This window comes from Stegodyphus dumicola, chromosome 7 (assembly GCF_044657685.1).
Source record: "Stegodyphus dumicola isolate Sdum_Otavi_A_Nest chromosome 7, ASM4465768v1".
Taxonomy (NCBI): Eukaryota; Metazoa; Arthropoda; class Arachnida; order Araneae; family Eresidae; genus Stegodyphus; species Stegodyphus dumicola.
Genome location: NC_140774.1, coordinates 145,969,815 through 145,996,259, shown reverse-complemented (window position 1 = coordinate 145,996,259; position 26,445 = coordinate 145,969,815). Strand labels below are relative to the sequence as shown.

At 33.7% G+C, this 26,445-nt stretch overlaps 1 protein-coding gene across 2 annotated transcripts in view; it reads right to left on the bottom strand.

The window, feature by feature from the left end:
* Positions 1-26,445, bottom strand: part of LOC118189561 (calcitonin gene-related peptide type 1 receptor-like) — a 501,544-nt gene that overhangs the window by 158,293 nt on the left and 316,806 nt on the right. For both annotated transcript variants that reach the window (XM_035360181.2, XM_035360189.2), the window contains exons 5-6: positions 5,248-5,342; positions 3,560-3,651 (exon numbers count right to left, since the gene is read on the bottom strand). In XM_035360181.2, coding sequence (XP_035216072.1) covers positions 3,560-3,651; positions 5,248-5,342 — 187 coding nt within the window. The remainder of the gene's footprint in view (positions 1-3,559; positions 3,652-5,247; positions 5,343-26,445) is intronic.

The following is a 26,445-nucleotide window of genomic DNA, read 5'->3' as shown; positions in this document are numbered from 1 at the left end:
GTGAAATATAAAAGGCAGTCACTAACAAAATTTTTATTTCTGATTTAATAAATACAACCTCTTTTGAGCATTTTGCACTGACCTGCAATATTCCGTTATCGCGAAAGCTCTTGCCCCATCATTATTCGACATTAAAACAAAGGAGGCGAGCTTATAAATACTACTGGAAGTAACTACGCATTTTCTTTTGCCGCCTTCACTGGCTTGCTTAGTGACTTTTCACTTAGTTGTGACTTTTCACTTAGTTCTTCATTGTTTAAAATGTAACTGCGTATATAAAATTGTGAGGCGCGTTTAGAACCCCTGATGTTGTACCAATGAAGGAAAAAATGTATTTCTAAAGAATTGTTTCTGCTCAAAAATAAGAATAATGTTTAACCATCATGCTAGTTGTGCTTTTCTCTCCAATTATCTACAATCAATCATCTATTGCTACGTAGCAAATTCAAGCTATCTTCTATGCGAAGACTTCATCCTTCTCCAGTGAATGTTTTGATATTATGACCTTTGAGCTCCGAAACATTTTCTTCACTTTTTATTTCTCCTTTTTTACAGAGTACTTGAACATTAAACTAATTTTGAAGCTAATTGCATGTGCTTAATATACATTGCACCTTGCATCGACAAATGTTCGTCTTCGCACTAAACTTCAAAATCACAGTAAACAAATTAAAAGCAAAATGCAACTAAAGATTTCATCAAAATAAAGTCTTGTGTTACGATTAAATTAAAATTTACCTCGTTACTTTTTGTGTTTCAGTATTTAAATATTTAAAGTATTAAATCTCAAATTCAAATATTTCTCTCTTAACTCGTCTTCGACGATTGCAGCTCGAACTCTCCAAGCTAACAGATGACAAATTTCACTCATTCATACGCAAATCGATTTGTAGTCTCAAGCTAACACATGATAGTTGATATTTTGCTACAGTTCCTTTCTCTAAATTAAAAGTTGATTGCCTGTTTAGACTAAAGGTACCTAAAATTCTGGTGAAGGTCGACTGAAGAAACATATGTTAAGGAAAAGAATTAACACAGAAATGAAACGTTAGCAAAAATAAATCTGATTGATTTTTGTCGTTATTCTCAAAATTTTTAATTTGGGATGGGTCACTCTTCACTCTGCATGTATGCAGTATTTATGAATTTACATGGCTACACTGTAGTATACCGTAGAGTAGTTGAAGACATCAATCATATGGATTTATCTCAACTGAAAATTGAAACTTTTATTTACTGCTCAACCTAGATCCTTCTAGAAACCAACCCATCCATCCGATTACTTTCTTCCTTCAGTGACAGTTTTATGTGTACTAAGAATTATTTGTTAAACATCATTTGATCCGCTGTCGCTTGGTCCAAGGTATGAAAGGAATTTCCCAAATAAAAATCAGATTGGAAAATGTCCCCTTGCTTTGATGAATTATTCCTATACCATCAGTACTTTAAGAGATTCCAATTAAAAGATCAGACTTTTATCTTGCCCCAAAACAGCATTAAAATGTTTTATTCAATCCAATTCCTGGATGAACGGAAATGACTTCATTTCCTCAGTTACTGAGGAAGAAATTAATTCCTGTATGAGCAGAAATGGCTTCATTTTCTTAGTTACAAATAAAAAAAATTAATTTGAAGCTTATTTGGATATTTTTCTTTACCCTTTTTAAGTTCAGAAATAAAAGAGAACTGAAGTCCTTAAAAAATTCATCCTCCGACATTAACTCCCTAGAGTCAAAATGGATAATAATATTACGAAAACGTAAAAGAGAAAAAAGAAGAGAGACAAGATCCTGTCTTTTTTGTAAAGAATTTAAAAAAAGTTAAATTAACTGGTTTGCTCTTATTGATTTTCTGACTTAAGGAAATTTAAGTAAGTTTAATCTAGAAATGAATAAATGTTTAATAGTCTCTCTCTCTCTCTCTCTATATATATATATATATATATATTGTTACGAAATGTAAAGGCTCGGTGAGATGGCTTCCCGCAAAGCAGTTTTAGGGTTGCCATAAAATATGTAAACTGTACACATGATGCAAACAAACTTCAGAGTAGTGTTTCAGATCTTTTGGAAAGTCTCAAAGGACTGAATCTTCAGACTGTGATATGCAAAACATAAATATATATGACAACTGCAGTGGAAATGTATTTGACACGGGTATATTTTAGTGAATAGACAGAGACTGTAATTTAGTGAATAAACAGAGACTGAAATTTAGTGAATAGACAGAGACTGTAATTTAGTGAATAAACAGAGACTGAAATTTAGTGAATAAACAGAGACTGAAATTTAGTGAATAGACAGAGACTGAAATTTAGTGAATAGACAGAGACTTTAATTTGATATTAGATTTTAGAGATTAGATTTACTTTTAGATTTTAATTGAGACTTTAATTTGTATAATTTAAAACTGTTATGCGTTTAATTTGTGTATATGACTTGTACATACTGTAAATATCTGTTTCTTTAGTTATGCTATTTATTTATACCTTATGTTTGTTTCATTACGTTTTCTTCGAATTAGGCTTCTGACCGAGGGTTGTACTGCCCTCCTTTTATGTTCTCCTTTTATGTTTTTCTCCTTTTATGCCCCGGACGTGCAGTCCTTGGGACGGGACAGTGTTACGAAATGTAAAGGCGCGGTGAGATGGCTTCCCCGCAAAGCAGTTTTAGGGTTGCCATAAAATAGCAAAGAGGGCAGGGTTGCCGTATTTGGCGAGAACTTGCCCGTTTGGCGACATTTGGCGACAAAATTGGCGATATACTATGGACGGTTGGAGAACCTTCCGGAACGAATTCTTACCGGTTTACCCCAGAATGTTCCCGAACACAAACCGAAAGCTATACAAACCCTGCTGGTCCGCAGTACTTACGAGTGTGTGTGTGCCTCGTCTAGCGAGGTGACAGTTAGTCATTGAGCGAGTGTCTCGAAGTCTAGCGCCGAGGTGGTCGTCGAGTGCATCGAGAGAGTCTTTTAGTGCATCACAAATTAGTGCATCGTCGAGTTTCGTCATAGACTGTGCTGAGTCGAGAGCTATACTCTTCTGTATCGTCGTGTGGAGAGTCTTGAGAATACGTGGAGTTCCGAGAACAAACAAGCAGAGTTGGGAGCTGTACTCGGGTGCTTTGCAGTGAAGCTGTCTCCACCGTTATTTTCTGACAGTGTGAAGGCTGTGTCACTGATTGTTCCAACGTGTTTATAGTAGATCTCGTGTTTATATAGACGTCTGTAAAAAGTATTTTTAGAGCTGTCCTGATTAACATTGGCTAAATAAAGTGTGTTTCGATACTTCATCAAGTGTCGTCGTTATTCACTCCAATTCCACGAACCTCGTACGAACGTGAACGAAGAAAATAATACAACAACTGGTGTCAGAAAAGGAAAAACGTAACAATATATATATATATGTGTGTGTGTGTGTGTGTGTGTGTGTAACGTCTTTACTTGGCTATTGTTCTCAATAATTCATATAACGAAAAACATACAGCTCTTTATTTGCGAATCCTAACGTAAACTGAACATAATGTTAAATCTGAATAATAACAAGTTTATTACTTACTTGTAAGTTCCAAATATGAATAAAGCTGGCAACAAGAAGAATATGGATACAGCATAAGTAGCAATATGAAATATTTGCAATCTACGAATGCCCTATAATAAAATAAGAAAAAGCGTTAGAAAATTTCAACTACAATAAAAGGAAAATTATTTATTCCTTTAGAAAACACTGAAAAGGAAGATCTCATTGAATATATGATCATAAATACACAATGTTAATGAATTATATCTAGACAAATGTTGTTAGATTATGATCTGGATGACTTCTAATGGTTTTCAAGGATGAAATTGGAAATCAGTTGAAAGATAAACTTCTCTTTGTGTGTTACACTAAATTTGTTTAAATGTATATTTTAAACAAAAAATGAGCTTTTCTTTAGAGGCAACATCACACACCATTTATATTATATGTTTATATTCTGATATTTTAAAATTAAATATACACCCACGGCTCAGTTTCTAAAATCAGAACTGCTGTATTTCTATCGGAAGAGCAAAACCAAAAAGGAACAAAATGAAACAATAATTAATGAATTTTAAATAAAGTACACAGAGATGAATAACCGTATTAGTAAAATTAAGATAAGTTAATGATAAAGAAGAATTTATGAAATTTAAAACCACAGAAATTAAATGAAATAATGAAACAAATAAAAAGCCGATTAAATTAATACTGGCAAGATTTGATAGGCAGGTTAAAATATAGATAAATATTTTGAATAGGCTATGTGGCGGTCAGATAGAATTGCATCTTCCTTTTGGCTTAATCTTCTCTGCGTACATCTCAAGTCATCTGGATCAAAGCGATTCAACTTATACAATTGCCCTTCTTAAAGAAATCGATGAAGTTTTTCAACGAATTTCAATAAAGATTTCTTACTCAGTTTTTCAAATTTCCCGTTTATTTTCTCTTTCCAACGAAAGAGAATTATTTACTAACTGTAAACTAAAATATTAAATAAAAATTATGTTATCATTATAAAATAAATAATAAATAAAACTAAATGAAAGTTATGTACTAACTTTTAAATAATATATTGCGCTCATAAATGAATTTTATACTATGATTCTATCATATAACACAGTATGGGAGTTCGTCGTATTTCGAACTTGAATGCGGTCTAGATGGAATTACGATTTCAAAATTTGAGAATACCGGAGCTAGGCTGTGAAAGGAATAAGCATAGTTGATTGTTTCCTAAAAGAAAGTTCAGGAGTTTCAGGGAATTTTCAGAAAAAAAAAGTATACTGTCATTTACAGCCGCTTAGTAGTGACTAAGGAAGACGAAAAATTAGGAAGTATACTATAATATTATTATTTAACAATTCTGATTAGTCATCAAAACTTAAGTAAAATTTTTGGGCCGTTTACAATGCAATAACTTCTTCATATGCTGACGCCTATATAATTTGAAATTAACTATTGTTTAATAATGATTGGTTGGTTAATAATATCAAACATATAAGCCTGAGATAAAGGCTATCCAACAGAAACTGTCTTGTATTTGCGTTACATAAAGAAACCCCCGACAACCTCATGTAAACAGCACGTTTAGATGGAGGTAAAGGAATATGAGAAGGCTACATATATTTTTTAGCCATTTTACAATCGGCGAGCTTATTGGTATTGAAATATGCTCTCATTTTACTCATGTTATGTGGAGAAAATGAATGGATAGAAACTCATACCTCTACACGACCACAGCCACTATAATTAGTCCATTCATTGTTCCATTCGTTGATGAACCATGTTCCATTTTCCCAACACTTCTTTATAGCATACCCTAAAAAATAAAGAGTAAATATATTTTAGAGATTGAATCTATAAGTCCCAAATTCATAAAACACGACGGCAGAGTAAAACTTTTAACAATGATTTGAAAAGAAGATTCGATAACTTTAAGATAGTTGTAATATCATGATGGATGAAAAACTCTTAAATATCAACCTAATGCACAAGAAAATAATTTGTAAACGGTACTGTTTAAATAAAAAGAGGTGAGACTGCACAAATTTATGTAAATGGAATAAAATTTCAAGAACTAAAATTTCTGTACACGTCATATTTCAGCGAAATGGATTTAATTAGACAAGCGTTAAATTATCTTGTCAACTAGTACAACTTTCACCTTTGAAAGATAAACTTCCTTAATAATATAATTAACGAATAAAGTATACTATTTCGGTTTTACCTTGAAGTGAAATTATGAAGGTGTTAGGGGAAATTCGCAAACTCTACTAAGAGCATCTTTAAAAATAAAAAATTAAAAACAGTTTTACTATCTTACGATAGCAAAGCAATTCAATGTAAAGAATTGATGTTCTAATAGAATAATTTATAAGAATTTTCAGATTACAGTATAAAACATTATAGGATTAGACTAGCACGTATTTGCTCTACACGTGGGAATATATTGAAATCCCTTTCGTAAGCAGCTTGTTCTCCTGACTATGAAGCCGAGTGGAGGTACAAAGTATTTAGTGGTCTTCCCACTCGGTCACTGTTGTGCTATGTCTAAAGCGTAAAGCATTACTGACATATTTTAATAAGTAAAATTATTTTAAACCATACCTTTTAAATAACTAATTTTTACGAGCCTTATATGTAGCAAGCCATAAATTCAGAGAGCCGGATTCTTAAAGTACTTTACTTTAATCTACTTATTTAAGATATTTTGTACATAAAGGTAACAGATTATCATTCTTTTAAATAAGATACTTATTTCTATTGTTTTATTGAACATAGAAAAATCAATACTCTGCTCATTGATTCATAATATTTTACAAGGTTTTTATGAGCTTCGGTAATTAAACTCTGACAGGAGGAAACATTCAGTGGTTTATATATGTGTTTATTTATAACGCTTTTTTTCTATTATAGAATATAGCATGTTTTAGCTTCAGACTTGTATATAAACACGAAATTGGTCGTTCGCGATTAACTTCTCTTGCTTTTGTGTGCTGACAGCGTACAACGGCAATTCCGTACTTAAAGCAAGTCAAATAAACACGAAGAAAACAGCATAAAAGATATAATAATTGAAATGATTTATTAAGAATTTTGTTTGGTCTGGAAAAGATTATTATACTATGCGTAACTGTTTGCGGACTTTCAGTGAAAAGTTAAATGATGACAAATATGACAAGATATATATTGGAAAGGAATGCATCAAACTTTTGTCTGAATTCATAAATGCAATTTAAGAAATATTATTAAACCAATTAGCTATTAAACACTTCATTTTTCTTCTTTACGCCCTGATTTGAAATTTGAGCAGAGGCTTTAGTTACATTTTAGACCAACGTCTTCTATCTTTTACTATATACAACCCAATTTTTTCAATCATAATTTTCATTGTCTCCTCTCTTACGAAACCAATGCATACTATAATAACATACTCTAAGTATTTTGACACTAAAGCTGCGCTTACAATACCGAACCTTAATTACAAAACTTTCAAATTAACCATAATAAAACTTATTAACAACACCGATTCGTTGGATTGACAAAACCAGAATTGATGCCACTCTATTGTTCTCTGTCCTACGTACATCATATCGGATATCCTTGCGCCTTTCCTAGACTTTCCCATTTGTCTCGAACATCCTGGAACGTCTCAGCGACCGCAATTTCATTGTGTATAAATGTTGCATCTCATTCAGTTCCAGCCAGTCTCAGTCTGGACGTTGCATCGAATCTATCGCCTATTATTTACCCTATATAAGTAGATATTAGCCCTTTACACTATTTTATGAATGTTATATGTTTGTTGCTTTTCTGGGAAGTTACAAGCGCATATATTGTATCTGCATTTAATCGCTTTGTTTCGTCGTTACTGAAGTACTTTCCTGGTGGCTAATTTGCGCTGCATAGCTCTTGACTTCTGAAAGCGAATAAATCAATAGCATTCGCAATTATATGCTTATTTTCGACTGCATATCATAGAAATAGAAACAAAGCTCCTTCTAAACTAGGATTCCTTAGAAGATATGAATCTGTTAACTGGTAGGGAAATAGGTAAAGATGGGATTGACCTTTTTATCCGCCCTCACAGGAAGCTGTTGGCGGAATATGTACGTTGCAATTTGCGTGTTAATTCCAAACCACGGCTTTAAATATTCATGGCAATAGATTTACACATAATCATGCATAAATTTTTAAGTGCGCTTAAGAGAGCATTAGAGGATAGTGAAGCATCAACAAGGGCACCTACGAGTGTGGTTTCAAAAATAAAATCAAGAAAATATTCTCAAGAATACTTAAATTTTGGGGTCCTTTGTGTCATTTGCTCAAAATGTTTGGCAGCAGGCGATTTAAAATCTAATAAACTTAAACGACACTTGGAAGCGCTTCACACGAAGTGCGTTAACAAACTCTGAAAATTTTTCGAATAAAGAAAAGCAAACATATTTTTTTTTAAAATTTGTCTGTGAATGGAAAAGCTTTGCCTGTTATAAGTTTCATATAAAATAGCCAGACGTAAAACACCATTGGTGAAGAGCCTTATTATTCCAGCTGCAACTGAGATTGTAGAAACTATGGAGATAATTTTGCCAAACAATTGCAGTCCATACTTTTTACAAATGATACTGTTGCTCTTCGAACTAGTAATATAGCTAAAGATACAAAGCATCAGGTTTTTGGGAAGTTACATGAAAAGTTGCTTTCAGTTCAGCTAGATGAGGCTACTGATAGCAATAAAGATGCTCATTTCATTACCTATGTTCGATTTTCTTATGATATGTCGACAGCAGTAGAACAACGCTTTTGCAAACCAATAGAACTCAAAGCAACAGCACCTGTACTATTTGCTATCTTAAATGATTTTATAAAGTAGGCAAATAGAAATGGGAAAAATTACGTCGGAATATGCATAGATAGTTCGCGATGTGTGTATGAAAGTTTCCAGTACAAGTAGTACTGTACTATGTGTGTATGAAAGTTCCAGAGTATACAAGCCCTTGTGAAACAAAAATCTTCACAGTGCGTCTGGACGCATTTTATGATCTGTAGTCACATTTTATGATCTAAAGTCAAGAGTCTTTTATGCACTTGGTAAAGACATGAGTGCAGTACATTCAGCGTTACAATTTTATTGCGAGGCAAGATAGTATTCACGGGAGAAATGTTTGAAACTTGTTTATGAATTAAGAGATGAAACTGCTGTTTTTCTAGAATAGAACCGCTCTAAATTACATGAGGATGGAATTTACTACGGTTTGAGTTACTACATCCCCCCAGGGGACACACCCAGACGTTGAAAATATCTGATTTATACTTGAATCACTGCTTGATGAAAATATATTTCTTTAAAAACCAGTATTTGCAAGCAATTTTAACATGTTTTGAAATTTAACAAGATTAAGAACTTGGAAACAGAGAAACGAAATAAATTAGTCGAATAAAACTATTTAAATTATAACGAAAAATGCATATTATTTTGATACTTTTATTTAACCTGACATTTCTATCAGCACAAATCACAAGTTAAATCTCTAGCCTTCATTTCGTTGAAAACATTTTAACTATTTCACATCAAAGTAATTATGGAAGACTAAAAGTTTTCAATTTAGTATGCTTCAGGTTTTGAAATATATGGATCAAAATAATTTTACAAAACTGCTCCTTAACTATACTTTTCAACTTGCGTAATAAAATTATTAGAAAAATAAGTAATTTAAATGTTTGAAATAAAAAATATCTCTGAGACACTAAATTTTATTACCTTTGCCGAGCACTTAGATTCAAAATCAAAGCGAATTGTTTCTGGAAAGAATGTAGATAACCAGAAACATGAAATGGAAAAATATAACACGAATAAGAAAAAGTATTTATTAATATAAAAGTCACCAGAAACCCCACGCGCTGGAACCTCAGTCCATCAGGGTATGAATGAATCACATCAAAGCATAGGTTTCTTAATGATGTCACAACATACACTGGTGTGCAAAAATTAAGGACGAGACGGTTTTTTCAATATAACTTTGTACAAAAGCTTTCAAAATCAACACATTTAATACCGTAAATCCCCAATACGTAAGGACATGAGTAATGTAAGCAACACTTACTACAAGAGAAATCAGAGGGATAAAAAGAAGCTTTATTGAAAAAGTAGCATGGAGCGCAATGCGACTGAAGGCCGAAACATCCCTGTGATGGGTGTCCAGCAAGAAACATACGGTCTTTAATAGGGGATATGATCTCCCCTGACTGCTAGGCAGGTTTCAAAGCCTCTGCCCATGCTGAGAATGAGGGTGCTGTTGAGGCAATGCTGCCCATTCGTCTTGCAGCGTCAATCGAAGCTCCGGAATCGTTACTGGTGGTAAGGTACGAGCTGCCAAGCGACTGCCTAGAAAATCCTATACATGGTCGATGGGATTGAGATCCGGAGATGGTGCTGGCTAATCCATACGTTCAATATCCTCACTCTCTAAGAGCTGTTCGGCAGCTACTCTGCGATGACATGGTGCATTGTCGTCCATGAAAAGGAACGCGGACCCATAGCGGCTCTAAAAAGGCGCACATATGGAAGAAGAATCTCGTTACAATAACGGGTCCCGTTGACTGAACCTGCGTCGAAGATATGAAGGTCTGTACGACTACCAAGCATGATGCTTCCCCAAACGAGAACACCGCCACCTCCATACCTGTCCCTTTCAATGATGTTCGAGGGATGATTGCGGCTTTCCCGCTCTCTCCAGATGAGTATGCGATGAGAATCGCTACTCAGACTGAATCTGCTCTCATCCGTAAAGAGTACTCGTCCCCATTCATTGTCTATCCAATTCCGGTGTTCCCGGCACCATAGAGAACGCCTTCTCCGATGGGCAGGCGTTAGAGGTACACACCGTACAGGGCGTCGTGCAAACAGACCACCACCGTGCAGTCTTCTGGCCACGGTAAAACGCGATATTGGTCGTCCAGTCGCCTGTGTCGTGTGTCTAGCGATTTTCCCCGCTGTCTGCCGCCTGTTTCTATGGCCTGTAAGGCAATATACCGGTCATCTGCGGGTGTGGTTCCTCGTGGACGACCACTACTAAACCCCCGGATAGCTGTTCCTGTAGTTTGAAATTGTCTCCAAAGTCGTGAAACGATGTTGTGAGCAATTCCGGACTCTGCAGCCACACTTGTCACACTGCGGCCTTCCTCCAACTTCCCAATAATTCGACCTCGGGTAAAAGCATCCAGATGTCGTCTAAGAGATTGATTATTCGCCATTTCTCGCTGAGGCAGCAACACGGTGTGATTTTAACTGCTATACGGCGTGCAGTCTCTTTGCCAGAAATACTGATCTTACACAGACAACATGCTTTATACTACTCAGATACTCCCCCATTACGTCTACCTGCATATCTGCGCATGTGCTACCGTACATCACCTTACTTAATCTCCTGATTGGTCTTTCTGTCCGCTCTGCCTCTTCGTTCAGTTGATATGCTAATTTTTCGAGTTCGTCCTTAATTTTTGCACACCAGTGTATGTTGAGTCTCGGCGACCAGTGGTGTCTTGTGGCATAGCATTAAAATGCTGGTAGGAGATTGTGCAGCCTTTCTAAGGACCAACTAGACTAAAAACTTAAAAAATCAGTAAAAATATATTGGAAATAGGCCACAGCGTACTTTTTGCTCGGAATATGAGGTGCGGTTTCTATGCAGTAGACCCCTTTTAGAAGTCCAAGGTCATTCAGCATCTTTCTGGACACTGGGATGACGCAGCGTCAAATTTCCTAGCTCTGTTAATACACTATGCTCAAGACAATAACACGGATAAGTCAACAAATGCCGAGATTCCACACCGATATCATATTTCTCACCAGGCGGAAGAGATCATGTGCATACATAACATCGAGCTGACGAATATAATGATAAATCTACAGTACATTGGAAGAAATCGGTATTTTAAATTTTTATCGCGATACTAACATTATGACTCATTCTCGTTTTTTAGAAAGAATTTGTATTTTGTTTCCGAGTTACAAATTTTCATATTTAAATTTTTGAACTGATTCTTAAAACATTTTAGCTTATTCATAAATAGGCCCTTTAAATAAATTTCGATTTTTTAATTCCTGAAATATTTTTTTCTTATTATAATATTGACGAATTTGGAATTTTAAACAAGGAAGTATACTGCCAAATTTTTGTTTTTCAAATAATTAAGCCGATTTGCTTCAGATCCTTGGATGAAAATGCTATTTTTATTTTAAAGTAGAAACATTCTTAACACTTAAAACTTTTCACACACCGTATACTTTATTTAGCTGTTGAAGAAAACAATTCAGGGATTTTAACTACGTTTTTCACCAAGTTGAAATGTTTCTCTTCAGGGTCTTCTGAGAACAAAGATATGTTTCTGTAAAAGAAAAAGAGCATAACATGTTTGGGAAAAAGAAAACTCCAAATGCGGAAAACGCATTTTGCTATTTTTGTTTTATTGTTCAAGTTTCAGGTTCCAAGGGCATTAGAGCGATATTTCACACCCCCATCCGAAAAAGTGTAGAAACTTTCTAGAATGTCAGTTGCGATTCTCATTGAAAAAAAGCAAGGAAACATTAAAAAAAAGAAACAATCTGTCTCAAAGATCAATTATGTTTCAGCAGCTGGAGATTTTGAAACTCCCATTTTGCGCTCGTGTACTCACTTGAATGACATACGGAAAATATTTATTCTCTAGAAAGAAATATATTTGCTCTTTTTATTTTACTAAAACTTGGCCGACGGTAAATTTAAGCTTTAAACCATGGCAGTTCAAAAAAAGCGGTGCATCACTTTGCCCCCACGGTGACACAGTTGATGTGGTACCTGTTTACTCTTGCCCAAAGCAACTGTATGAAAATGCAAGCCACGCATCACTGAATGGCCGTAGAGCTTTACGTTGCAAAATCATTGTAGAATATTCATGCTTTATTTGAATTAACTAAGTATTGTGATAGTTTCAACAACTATACCTATCAAAAATAATGTTTATAAATTTATTATTTTTAAAACAACATTTTGCTATTTTACATTATTATTTATTTTATATATTTTATACTCAGTTTTAAAGGATATACGATTTTCAGCAGAACCCTATGAAATAATTGCAGCCCTGGAAAAATGTATGTGACCCTATATTGCATGATAAAATTAAGATAATTCCTCACATGTATTTCATAATTAATTTATATATTCGAGAAATTATTTATCTTAAAAGCATATCCGATTATTTTTATGACTTTCTTTAAAAGAAAAAAGTATTTTAGGCATTAATAGAACAATCACATGCTACTCAAGTTTGATATAATGCAATTAGGTTGTAAAATAATCACAGAATTTACATACCGCGTCAGTTCCCGGCCTTTATTTTCTAAACCATTGGTCACAGACATATACTTCCAGTTACAAAAAATGTTTTAAGTAATAAAAATATTCACTCTTAGCATTTTAAAATTAAAACAATTGATTTTATAAAATTACGAATATTAATATTTTATAGGTTTCTCTAGTACTGAAGTGGGTAAAGTATTTTGTGATCGACCCGGAATGGTTATTAAAATAGAGAGCAAAAGTCCAATTCGCAAAACCAACGAGCCAAAAGATGCGTATTTCTTTAAGTTGGAAGAAACGAGGAACCTGTTGAAAACCAAAAATGCTCTTTCATGTTCCAGTGTTCTCATTTTTATTTTTCGAATGGCAGCTGAAAACACTCATCTCCAAATCGTGTGATAAAAACTATCTAAGAGTATTCATTATTTCCTCTTTTGGTGACTGATTTAGCTGAATTTATATTTCCTGTTTTGGCTGAATTTGTTCACGAAAATCTTACCTTTCGGCTTTTCTACGGCTTGACTTATATTCGGTATATGAAATTAATTTCAACCATTACTTCAAAAGTATGACAACTGATCTTCTGAAATTGAAATAGTAACTTTCACATAAAATTTTAAAAACATGTAATTAAAAAAGAGGAAGACAAAGAAGAAAGAAAATATGAAAGACTTCAGATTTTAAAGTCACAACAGAGGATTTGTTAAGGTTTTACATATTCTCGTTAAGTCCTCAAGTTACCAATTTATTCTTGGATTCACACAACACCTGCTAAAACAAAATTTTCTTTTTATTATTAAACATTGCTGTCTCTACACTATCCACATAACATTCAACAGTAAAATCAGATTTTTTTTTTAAAGCAGCATTTAATTAGAATTCCCGATATGTTGCTAAGTATTGCCATATATTTTTGTATTTTTCAGGCTTTTCACATTTCGCCATACCAATGTTCATTTTTCTAAAAGAAATTACTTACATGGCTTTTTTTTATTTTCTTAACATTATTGTTTAGCATCACTTTCTTCGAATATTAACCACATAAAATTCAATAGGAAAATCCTAAATTATTTAAACATGGTATAATTTTAGAATTCCGATAGCGTGCTAAATTTTGCCATACTTTTCTCTTTATTGGCCATATTACTTCTATAACGTTTAATGGCAACATCCTTTTATTAGCATTTCATGTACCTTTTTAATATTTATTATAATATCTCTTTAAAAATTAAATGGCACCCCCGTACCAAAACTCATGGTTGTCTGGCTGTTTGATTCACCAAACAGGGATTGATTGTGGGATGCGTATCCACCGCTGTAATAGACATCATCTTTATGCACGCCGTCTCTAATCCTCGGCCTCAGTTCGAAGCGGAATTTATCATTGAAAAAATTGTACTCCAGTTCTTGAGATCTCAGGTCGAATACCCCTGGCTAAACCGCAAATGTTCCTGGCGATTTGCAACGGTCAATGCAGTAACTGGGGACCCGCTCAAACGTTAGATTATACAGAAAAGACACATCAGAGGTCGTAAGCGTGGATTGGGCGATCATTCTATCTTCACGTTCCATGGTATCACTTGGGATCGTTACTTTCTTAACGCTCTGCACGTCCATGATTCACCTATTCCAGCCAACATCGTCGAATGATAGAATCCCTCCGAGTTAAATGTCTAGCGAGTTTACGATTTGACCAGCCTGCTTCCTTTAGTCCGATTGTACGACGTCTCTTAAATCTTGCTGATACTGTTTGCAAAACCGCCTGCGATGCAATGGTACACTCCACTCGGGCTGATGGAACTACATTCTCATGGAAGTTAGCATTAGAATGTCTTCTGTTTTATACACTATCCGTTGGTGAGTCACGTTTTCTGTTGTTTAGTATATATTATCAGGCAGAGTTGCTAAAACTAAAGATGGAGTTTCTGATATTAATATAACGTAGCCCAGAAAAAGTTCACGTATATCTTACGTAATTTGCATCAATCATCAACAGTGGTTTTAATAGCAATTTCCTATAATTTCAGAAAGATTTCTTTGCATGATGTTACATAAAAAGTAAAGCCTAACATATAATCATTCTTAAAGAGCAGAGCCCAACATATAATCATTTCTTAACAAGCAAGAGTGTTAAGAATGTTAAATATAAACACTAAGTGTTAAATATAAACACTATGTAATATAAAATAATATATTATTCACAAAATAGTATGAAGACGGAAGACTTTTAGATTTCCTAACGTTTATGGTTTACTATATCTAGAAACTTTCGCGAAAATCTCATCTTACAATGTTCGGCACTAACCTTATTTTGACAGGCACCAATTTTTCTACGTGATTGAGTAAATCAACGGGCATTATCCCATATTATGTAATATCTAGACTCATTAAATAAATTTATATATATAAATTCATTAAATAATATATAAATAAATTATCCATAGAAGACTATTCTCATCGAAGGCACGAGAAGAAGATCAGTTCATATTAAGTAGATCGGTTTATATTAATTTTTAAAAACTAATATAATGAAACTAGAACAAAAGAATGTTCTCGACATGCTAGGACAAAACACATGTCAGAACAAAAACACGTTCTGTCTAGTTACGTAACTGAAAGTCAATTACATAGTCAGGAGTATAATTTATATGCTTTTAAACACTGGCTTCGTACATACTATTCTATGGTTTCTGTTGCCTTAAAAAACATTTAAGATAGAAGATACCCTAACTATATGCGTAAGGTTTTCTCTCTCCTCACAGCATGCCTTCGTGGTGTAATTGTAATGCACACGTAGCTTACAACTGTAAGGTCTGAAAATTGAATCCCAGCAAAAGTAATGAAGATTTCTTCATGTCTGCTGCTTCGAATATAATGAGTCGACAAACCTAATGACTCCGCAATTGGCCACGTAACAAGACAATGGTTGTAATCAACATATCTATGCTTATACACAGGCCTTGTATGCCCATGTAATATTTATATGTATATTTTTACACAGGAGGAAATTTTCCCTTCTACCAGGATGACACTGTAAGACTTTTACAACAAAGTCAGGTCAGTGGTTATCTCAGGCGGCGCTCAGCCAATATTTGGTAATATGATTCTCTCCTCCTCATTTCGCTTTTTATGCTTATGAGGTAGAGACTGTAAGATTTTATTCCCTTTTTAGCGCATGTTTTTGGGCTTCACTGGAAAGCACATCCGGCCAACAGTCGGAAGGTCCGAAGTTTTATACCCTTCTAGGCAATTACACATTTTTCACGTCTGCTGCTTCGATAAACCTAATGACTATACACCTGCATAAGAAAAAGATATAAGCAAGTAGATTTATTAAATCTGTTTTAATAATCAAGAGATCTCTCGCAACATGCTAAAAGTGAGAGAAAGAGTTTCTCGCATCCGCTCTGATTTTCGGGAAATAAACTTGTTTCCTTAACGGAGACCTTGCTTGTTTACATATATTCTTTCATTTGAGATTAATATCTTAGAAAATTTTAAATTTACCAAATTTTATGACACACAATCACTTTGCAGGTAGAAGTCCCGATGATACTTTTCAGAGGAATTAAGAAATTGCAATTTAAATACTCTTGTTTAAATGACAAAACCGAATCATATTATAGTAAATTTAATAAATGGAAAGCAATGCTTTCGCTTAGTTTTAATTTCTATAACATAGTGGTTCAGCGCATTTGAAAGAACAATGGATTTCGTCTTTATATCGTGTAATATTATGCGCACTTTCTCTAAATTTTTGTTTTCACATTGCTATCATCACCTGATGTTCATGTCGTTTGTTTTTATTACCCATTATAAACAATTTAGACATTTATGATGAAATATAACATTTCGATATTTCGAGCAAAATGTTTTCATATCACTTCAATAAACTTTGGACCGCTGAGCATATTTCCAAAAAAAACCACACCTATAAATGGTAAAACTAATGTCAAGAATTTTTTGTTGAAAAAAGCTCTATGTTTCTTTTCCTTCGCAGAAAGAAAAGTTTTAAAAAAGAAGTCAGGTTTATATACCATTCAATAAACAGAAATATAATCATATATATCCTGCACAGAGTAATCGTATAAATTCCTCTGAGTTTATTCAGCGATATATAGTCTCCGACTGTTTGTTTGCATCCCAAATAGTAGTCGTTATAACATAAATATATCGTCCTTTTTTACTTCTTTAAGAAAACGTGTTTCCCTGAATGAGAAAACCAATGCTTTTACAACTCGATAACCTCAAACGTATTGATTTTGCCATTACGAAGCAAAATAAACAGCACATCTGTTTAAGAAACTCCGATATAACTCTTTTCTGGTAGTTTGCTTTCCTTTTAAATCCTTCATTCGTTTTATTTCACTCACACGCTCACGATTCGTTAAGACACTACTTGTTTGTATAACTTGACTGATGTATTATTTCGCTGCCTGGTTGCTGATCTATAGAAAACTACTAAATCAGATAAGAAAGCTTTTCAAAGTAAAGCAACGCCCATGTATGTAGTTTATAGTATACTGTATAGTAAAATTTAAAATTGATCTTTTCTTGTACCATTTTTCATTCAATATAAATAAAATTTAAAGAATGCAGAGATATAAATGTATAATTCTAGAATGCTCAGAATTAATAACATACATAACGTTATGTGTAAGGCGTCACTTCTGCGGTATTACTGATGTTATATCAGATGAAACATAGTGAATTCCCAGGAAAATATTCGAGAAGAAGTGGTGAATTATATGTGTTAATAGTATTTGATAATGACACGTTAATCATGAAGATTCAAAATGTGAATTTTCTGACTTTTTCTACAAATGAACTGATATTAACTGATTAGGCATGCATCTGGAAAAGAAGAATCCGTAGTCAAGATGGGCAGGCTTTAGCTGGGATTCCAGCACTTGCCAATCACAGCGGAAACAAATATAAATCTATAAAATGTGATAACATTTTGTATATTATTTACATATATAAATGTATGTAAATTATATGCAAAATACACCGTATTTTTTTCTCATATTTCTTTTCCACTCGTATTCTCCCTCCCAGATTTTTCATCATATGATTTAAAAATTTGTGATTTATGGTAACAATGTAGAATGTACGCACAAATAAGACATTATTTTGAGTAAGTATAAACATATTATTGAAACTGATAAATTCTTTGCGATACATAAAATATAACAATATTAAAATTATTATATTATGTATCTCAAAGAATTTATCAGAGTATATGTGTATTCCTTTAAATGTGTTATATTTGTATGTTTTTAATGTGTTATGTTTATGTGCTTATGTTAGTACACACTGCGTTTCCCCTTTCGATTTTCAAGCTATAAAATTAGTAGGAAAAGGGAAAAATTAAGCCAGTAAATACAGTATATAAAACACAGCCGCCTTTTATTGAACACAGTCCAAAAATGTGTGACAATAAAATAGTGCATTTTATACGGCGAGTTAAGGAATATAAAATCATTAAAATGTACAGGGTGCGGCAGAGAAACTTCCTTATTTCAAACGCGCGCCATCTAGCGACATTTATTCCGAGAAGGGTGAGGTGACGCTCATTTGAAAAGAGCGGTATCTAAAGTTTTATGTCATGTAGGATCAGTACCGATCATGCAGTGGACGAGAGAGGAGCGCGCGTTCTCCGGAGAGTCGCACTTTTCAACGTACTGCATTTTAATCCATATACATTGGCAGTAATGGAAAAACTTATTCCACGCGATTTTCATTCACGGAAAATTGCATGCAAAGCTGTTCTTGACAACACGCCTCATGATGTCCTTGTGTTCTTTAGCGATGAGGCTTATTTTCATCTTTCCCGTTGCAGTATGCATTAAGCAAAACATGCGATAATGGAGTGGCACGAATCCCCGAGAATTTCATGAGCAACCCCTCCATACGGAACGCGTGACTCTTTGGTGTGCATTGTCCAGAATAGGCATCACTGGACCATGATTTTTTGGAGAACTTTTTTCTGGACGCCTTATCTCCTTACGAGGCGATTGTCAGTGGCCAGTGCGCTCGCCTGATTTAGTCCCGTGTGATTTCTTTTTGTGGAGCTATCTGAAATCTCTAACGTCCAAAGACCCTGGCTCAACTGAAGAACAATATTTAAGCTGCTATCGACAACATACCCGTTGATATGCTGGTAAAAGTGAAAGGAAACTTCAAAACTCGACTATCTCAATGCATTGACCAGAACGGAGGCCACCTTAATGATATTCTTTTTAAACCGTAATAAAATGTAAAAAAATAAAAATAACTTTAAGTGTCTCTCGATAACTTTGAAAAAATTCAACTGATAACCCTTATACTATATGTGTTATTCATTTAAAAAAAAGTAGTTTCCCTGCCGCACCTTGTACCTTTTGTAATTAATCAGAATAATACGTTTTTAATAAATTATGATGGATCTATGTGAATGCATAAATACTTTAGAGCAGGGTTTCGTAAATTTTTTCAATCGCGACCTATTTTTATCACTGAGATTTTTTCGCGACTCCCAGGATCCCCTAATATTTACAAAAATTTTGTGGGACCCCCATAAATATTGCGCAAATCCGACACGCGCGTGTGTGAAACTGTCAATTTTTTTCACTTGTTCTGTAATATACTATTGCAGTTTTAGGTCATTAACTTTAATTTCTAATTTTAAGACATAGAACAATGTGATAATTTTTAATAAGTAACAGACGAAATGACAGCTTTACGTGCAAAGCAAGGAAAATGAATATTTGTATTATAAAAAGAATGCGTCGAAACGTTTTCGTTTTTTTATCTGTATTGTCTTATGTTTATCTGATTTCAGATACATTGTGTAAAAATATTTGGTAATTTTAAAATTATTATAATAAGTTAAAGAAATATCAAAGCTGCTAAAAGTTTTGGCGACCCCCCTGCTGCTGGTCCCACTACCCCTTGGGGGTCGTGAGCCACAATTTAAGAAAACCTGCTTCAGAGTATCTGAAATCTAATCCTCTTGTATATACAAGAAGGTTAGATATAATATATATATATTATATATATATTATATCTAGCGATTTAAAATTAATTATCTGTATTATGCGCTGAGCGTATTTAAAATAGTTTCTTCCCATAATATATTTCATGGACCACCAATTTAATAAGATTTGTACAGATCATGACGAAAGCTTAGCTCAGAGGTTCTCAAACATTTTATCCCTAAGAGCACTTTCTAGAATATTTGTTGGATGGCGAGCAACATTTACTTTTTCAAGGTGAATTTATAATTGGATAGAATTAATAATACAAAAGAGATTTCTCTTTGTGCTGATATCTGTGTTGGATACAATTTCTGTCTCATTAAAAATGAAAAAAATTTCACATCGAATTTTGTTGAAAACTAAAACATTTTTATTGTGATCGCATACTGTCGGGCACACGTTAAACCATCGGCGGGCTTCATGGTGCCCGCGGGCATAGGGTTGGGAGCCCCTGGCTTAGCTTTATGTTGCTTGAAATTACATAATATTGATCTATTAAATAGCAAGTGTTGTCCAGTCAGAACAACAGCTTAAAGGATACTGATTTTTGCACCTATGGGCTCGAGCGCAGATCTCAGCTAAAGTCTGCTCATCTGTTGGTGGTGAAACGGCGGTATATTCGCCCTTTCCCCAGGCGCATGCCTAGTTGGCAAATGTCAGTTCACAAAGAGCTAAAATCCTTCAAATGTCAAATTTTCTTCTCCTTTACTAATTATATTATTAAATACATTTATGAAGAATAATTAACAACTTTTCAGCCCTTTTACCGCAAGGCCCACTATTTTTCATGTGACAGAGAATGTTTGGTACCGAAGTATGACTGTAATCTTTATACGTATTAAGTTTCTTTAAATTTCAAGCTTCATTAATTCCCCAGTGGTTCAAACTGCTGAATTCTGGTATTTCGACTTGACTTGAGTTCAAACCCAGATGAAAGGGCTGGCTGCTGTGTTGGCGTTCGAGTGCTTCCCCTGCATATTGTCAATATGAACTATTTTATTCAGAAAGTCTTCGAACAATGTATCTCTCCTTTTAGGCAGATCGCCATCGTTCTTTTGCTTTATTCAAGTAAATTACCTATAAATTTCATTTATATTGAATGAAAAATTGTACTAGGTATATAAATCAGTTTTAAACGCTACTATGCAGTATTTCATAAATTATATTTTATTTGATATTAACAATTAATTTACAGATACATTTATTATGATGTTTCTATATTATTTTATATTACATTTTATTGAATTTTGAAAAACCTTCTTATCTTAATTTAGTTGCTTTCTGCAAAACAAAAACCAACAACAAATAATACAGAAGTAACTTGTACACTGAGGGAAGAAAAAAAAGTTCTATATCTCCCGTTTTACTAGGCCGATTGACGAAATTCAAATTGCGTTTTTCATCTCGCGAAAGCGCGACGTAAGATATATATTAGATTTATATATAGCATTTTTGTAACATAGGTATTCTGAGACAAAGTCGAACTTTTCTGGATTCTATTTTACGACTCAAATCATGCCTATATATTAAATTTTGTAAAATTTGGAGCGAAATTTAAGGAGAAATTCAAAAATGTATCTTGGCCTAATTTTTTTCAGTTTGCACCAAGCATAATTCACTTGGCAAACTTCTTAATATATGGCAAATCAATTTTCCTTTCCCCTCCATTATGCCGGAGAGGGAAAAAGGACCCGTTCCTACCTTTTTACATTGTGCATGATCGGAAAAAAAGTCACATCGTTCCTACTTTTAAATTATTTTATGAGAGTGTCTCTGAAAAAAAAAAAAGGAAGGAAAGGGCGAATATACCGCCGTTTCACCACCAACAGATGAGCAGACTTTAGCCGAGATCTGCGCTCGAGCCCATAGGTGCAAAAATCAGTATCCTTTAAGCTGTTGTTCTGACTGGACAACACTTGCTATTTAATAGATCAATATTATGTAATTTCAAGCAACATAAAGCTAAGCCAGGGGCTCCCAACCCTATGCCCGCGGGCACCATGAAGCCCGCCGATGGTTTAACGTGTGCCCGACAGTATGACATATGTGGCTGTCTCTAAGCCACATATCGCTTTTTAAAAATATGCCAAATTTCAAAATGCGCCAATAAATTAATTCACATATATTTTCGGAAAATTTGAATAAAAAACTGTTATTTTTGCTGGTTTGCTTAGAAATATGTGTACTTTAATATGATGGTAAAAATTTTATAGATTATAATTCAAAATTATTTAAAAATACAAATTTTAAAAATAATTTAAAAAAAAAATGGGTGAATTTTATTTGGAATGAACCTGAATTTCGAAATGTGAAAGGAAGAATCAAATCAGTTTAATAAATAAAAGAAAGATTAACAAATATATACCAAACTCAACAATCAGATGCTAAAATTTCGAGAGCTAATTTTTTAAAAACTACTCCTGCGATTTTTACAAAACTTGGTAGTTTGGCATAATTTGAGTCGTAGAATAGAAACATGGAAAAAAATTTGGTATGTTAATTTTAAAAAAGTCCGATTTTGTGTCAAAATACCTATATTAGAACAATGCTATATATGAATCTCATACATATCCTAAGGCGTGCTTTCGAGAGATGAAAAACGCAATCGAATTTCGTCAATCGGCGGCCCAGTAGAATGGAAGATACAGAACTGTCCTTTTTTTTTTGGCAGTGTACAAGCGAGTAATGTCTTAATGAAATGTGAACGTATGAGGGAAATAATATGAATGAAGGGCTGTAATATCATCTCAGTGCCTTCAAATCCTATACAAACAATTATGTGATATAACTCCAGCGATTATGATTTATTTTGCTAAATGCTATTTGCTAATGCTATTTATTTTGCTAAATGAAATGGCATCACCAAATGTGCTATAAATAAGTAGGCTCCATGTCTATTTAACATTCTAGAACTTATAAAATTCTCAAATCCTCTCTTGAGTTCTCGGTTCGATATTACACTCTCATTTATGAATGCACTAAACGTTTTAAACAGCTGAACATTTCAGGACAAGAAATTCATAGTTATACCCGGAATGCTATAAAGACTGTGTTCTCACAGAAGAAAACAGAAGACTCTAAGTGAGACGGATATAAAGATCATGTTCTTTTAGACAAAAACCAATTCGGCTGAGGATGCTTTATAAGAAAATTATATTTTCTATTGTTCTTAGCTGTAAGTGTAAATAAATAAAAGACAAACGTACATTTTTGTGTAAACTGATGTCATCATAAGTTTTATTTCTTTAAATATTGACTCTAGAGCATTACTTACAATTTAAATTATTTCGAAATAAAATAAAATAATTTGTTAAAATAGTTGAGAAATCAATCCCTTTATTATGCTATTATACATATTTCATAACTTTTACTTTTTTGTTACCGATACTTATATACTCCATACTTTTAACTTACTCGCTATGTACTTTCCATTGTTTCATTTTTAGAGCTAAAACAACCAAATGTTATTTAGTAACCCCATTCCAAATGGCTGGATACTTATTCGGATCAATTTGCCAGGAATAAATGAACCTAACGATCTTTTAGCCATCTCACCAATGTAATCTATGGTGTACCACAGGGGGTAGGCCAATATCACACCCGGGAGGAAATCAGCACACAAATACCCAAGCTTTACGCAGAAGTGGATGCTGCACTCTCGGTTTCGAGCAAGCAATGAGTTTCTGCTAACAGCAGATCACAAAATGGGAAATTATCGTAAATATAAAATCCAACTCTTTATATGGTCTCAAAAAGCTAAAATGCGATTTGTAAAATATTACAATAAATTTAATAAATCAAATATGAACTACTCCAGATCCTTAAGGACAAAACTACTAAATCACTTTTCAACGAAAAATATTTGTGACTGAAATTAAATATTCACTAAATTTTAGGCGAAGTTTAGTGAGCAACAAAGAAAGCGTAAGGAAGGACTGGATTGGAATTTAAGTCATTAACTAAAGAAGATGATTCGTCGTGAATGTGAAAAGTTTCACGAAAATTCATTTCATTAATGGAAGAAGTACTTAAAGTCAAAACTATATGATTAGCTGTCGAAAACTTGCTAATTTCGCCTTTTGGGAACTCCGATTCGTGTTAGCTAATGCGAAACTTTCATACTGTTTTTAGTTTGGCCGATATATCTCAACCACACTGACAAGATATGCTCTAAATTTCCAAGAATTAAGGTCAGAAATGGAATCTTCAAGAACCGAATAGTATATTTTATTGATAGACGAGGATACGACTTGAAAATTGAACTTCTGGAGAATCAGTCTAATTTTGTTGTAAGGTATATTATAATTTTATAAAAGTTATTTTAAGTTTACGACACTTTCCTATCTTTTCTAGATTCAGCTTACAATTCCTCACCAGAATGAGGTTTTAGAATCGCGTTAAATGTAAATGAAAAGTAGAAAGTATTTAAATCAAAGTTCCGCTGACTTCGAGAGAAAGAGAGTTAGGATTCCTGAATAGAGAGCGTTTGCCTTTTGGCTACGGCTCTGTCATTGTTACTAGGATCGGCCGTATTACTTGCCTTTTGATAGCTTCATTGACTAATTTAATATTACGGATCAACTAGTTTAGAACTGTGCTAGCTTCGGCTAAATCTCTTTAGTTAGTCGTTAGTTAGTTCTTGTTTCTTACATTTTAAGCCTAAGTGGAGGCTTTATTGTACGCTCTGAGAAAGGAGCCAAATGTGGATCTTTATTTTGTGCAAATGAAGGGTAATTACCCTTCTTAAGTTTATCTTTCTATTCTTGGACTTAAGCGAATTCATTTAGTAGTTCCCCAGGTTCCTCAACACTTAGTTTAGTAGAATAAAAGGGAGGAACATTAAATTGTATAATTGATAGAAGGATGAAATAGAAGCAGGACAAGGATATTAATGTTATTTTTAACAGAAAATTTCTTCTTTGATTACAAAATGAAAACTGTTATCAATAACCACGAAGAAAATGCTTGGTAAATGGCAACAGATTTCAAATAATTGTGCTCATCAGTAAGCTAAGGTTTTAAGGAACAAACTTTGAGAGCATGGAATAAGAGAAAGACACCAATTTTCGCTTAGCCAGATGACATCGGAAGGGAAACAGACAGAAAAGGGCAAATCAGAATCGTTGCAGATTATAAGAATATTAAGGAAGGGAAGGGTATTGTCAGATTCAATTTCATTCGAACTGGATGGCCTGGTAATAGTATCAGGACTTGTGTTCCTCTTTACTTGCTTTGGAAACATGAACTGTCCTGACTGGGAACAGAGAGCTTACTCAAGCTATGTTCAATAAATTGTGAAGTAGACAATACACACAGGAAGGGTATACGAAACCCTTTATTTTTCTATCTTTACAGAGATTTCCGGAACTTCGGAATACAGAGACCAACCACTTGTGGTCTGAACGTAAGAATATAAAACTACTAACTAAAACTCTAACTAAAACTAAATTTGGATTAATATACAAGTGCCTAACTTTAAGATTGGCTGTTATTTAACAAAATCCGTATGTAGTACAGAGAGCTGCTAAAACTACGATACGTTTGAAATTATCAAGAGGATTAAACCTCTGGCCTTGAAGGCAACCAACAACTGAGTAAAACTACTATGGCAAGCGGCCTGCTTCTAATAACTCCTTCTTCTCTCTTGCTTGGCAAAAAGCCACAACTTAAGCACTTGGCGTTAGCAAGACAAATTTGCATAAATAAGTTAAAGCTTTTAATTCTGGCCGGAAGTAGAAAATAAGAAGTGATATTAAAGATTTAAAATAAAATAAACGTTAGTAAAACTTAGGATCCTTACAATAGAATTTATAATACATATACTCTGGATAAACTAAATCTTCTTTATTCCCATCAAAAGATAGGTGTACGCATTTTGAATGTTAGGCCTTAATCTCATATGGTAAAACAAGAACAAACTGTGAAGAAGTGAAAATACGATCAGACATGTATAGTATTCCACTTGCGCCACATGCTCCTTTTAACAACCAAAATAATTACAGCATTTTTAGAACAAAATTTTTTATAATACTTACGAAATGTTTACATATTCGGAAATTACATGATTACGAACCCTTTTTTACTTACAGCACCCCTAACATTCTGAGCGACACCAATGTCATTCAGAGGTTTTGCATTGTTATAGATTTAGCTGCAAATGCTTTAGTCATTTTTCAATATGCTTGTTAGCTCTGGAGGAACAGGGCGACTCAATGTGCATGATTTATTTATGATGAATCATTTATATCATATATAGATGTAAGGTATATCACGAATTTAGATTAGGTTTATCTTATTCTGCTTAAAAGCCCTTCTAGTGGCATTACTGAAACTATTCTAAGAAAATTCCTTATCTTGTTTTGAGAAACTTAGTACTTGCCTAAGATAAATATTTAAGGGATTAAAGATCGTGGTCTGTTTTTTTCAAACGTTCTGCAAAGTATACGAAATTGTCATTCTTAAAAACGCTACTAAGAAAGGATTTTGCTGGTAATTAAGGAAATTAATGTTTCTTAGAAAGAAAGTTAATTAAGCCGTGCCATATTTAAAGAACGCTAATGAC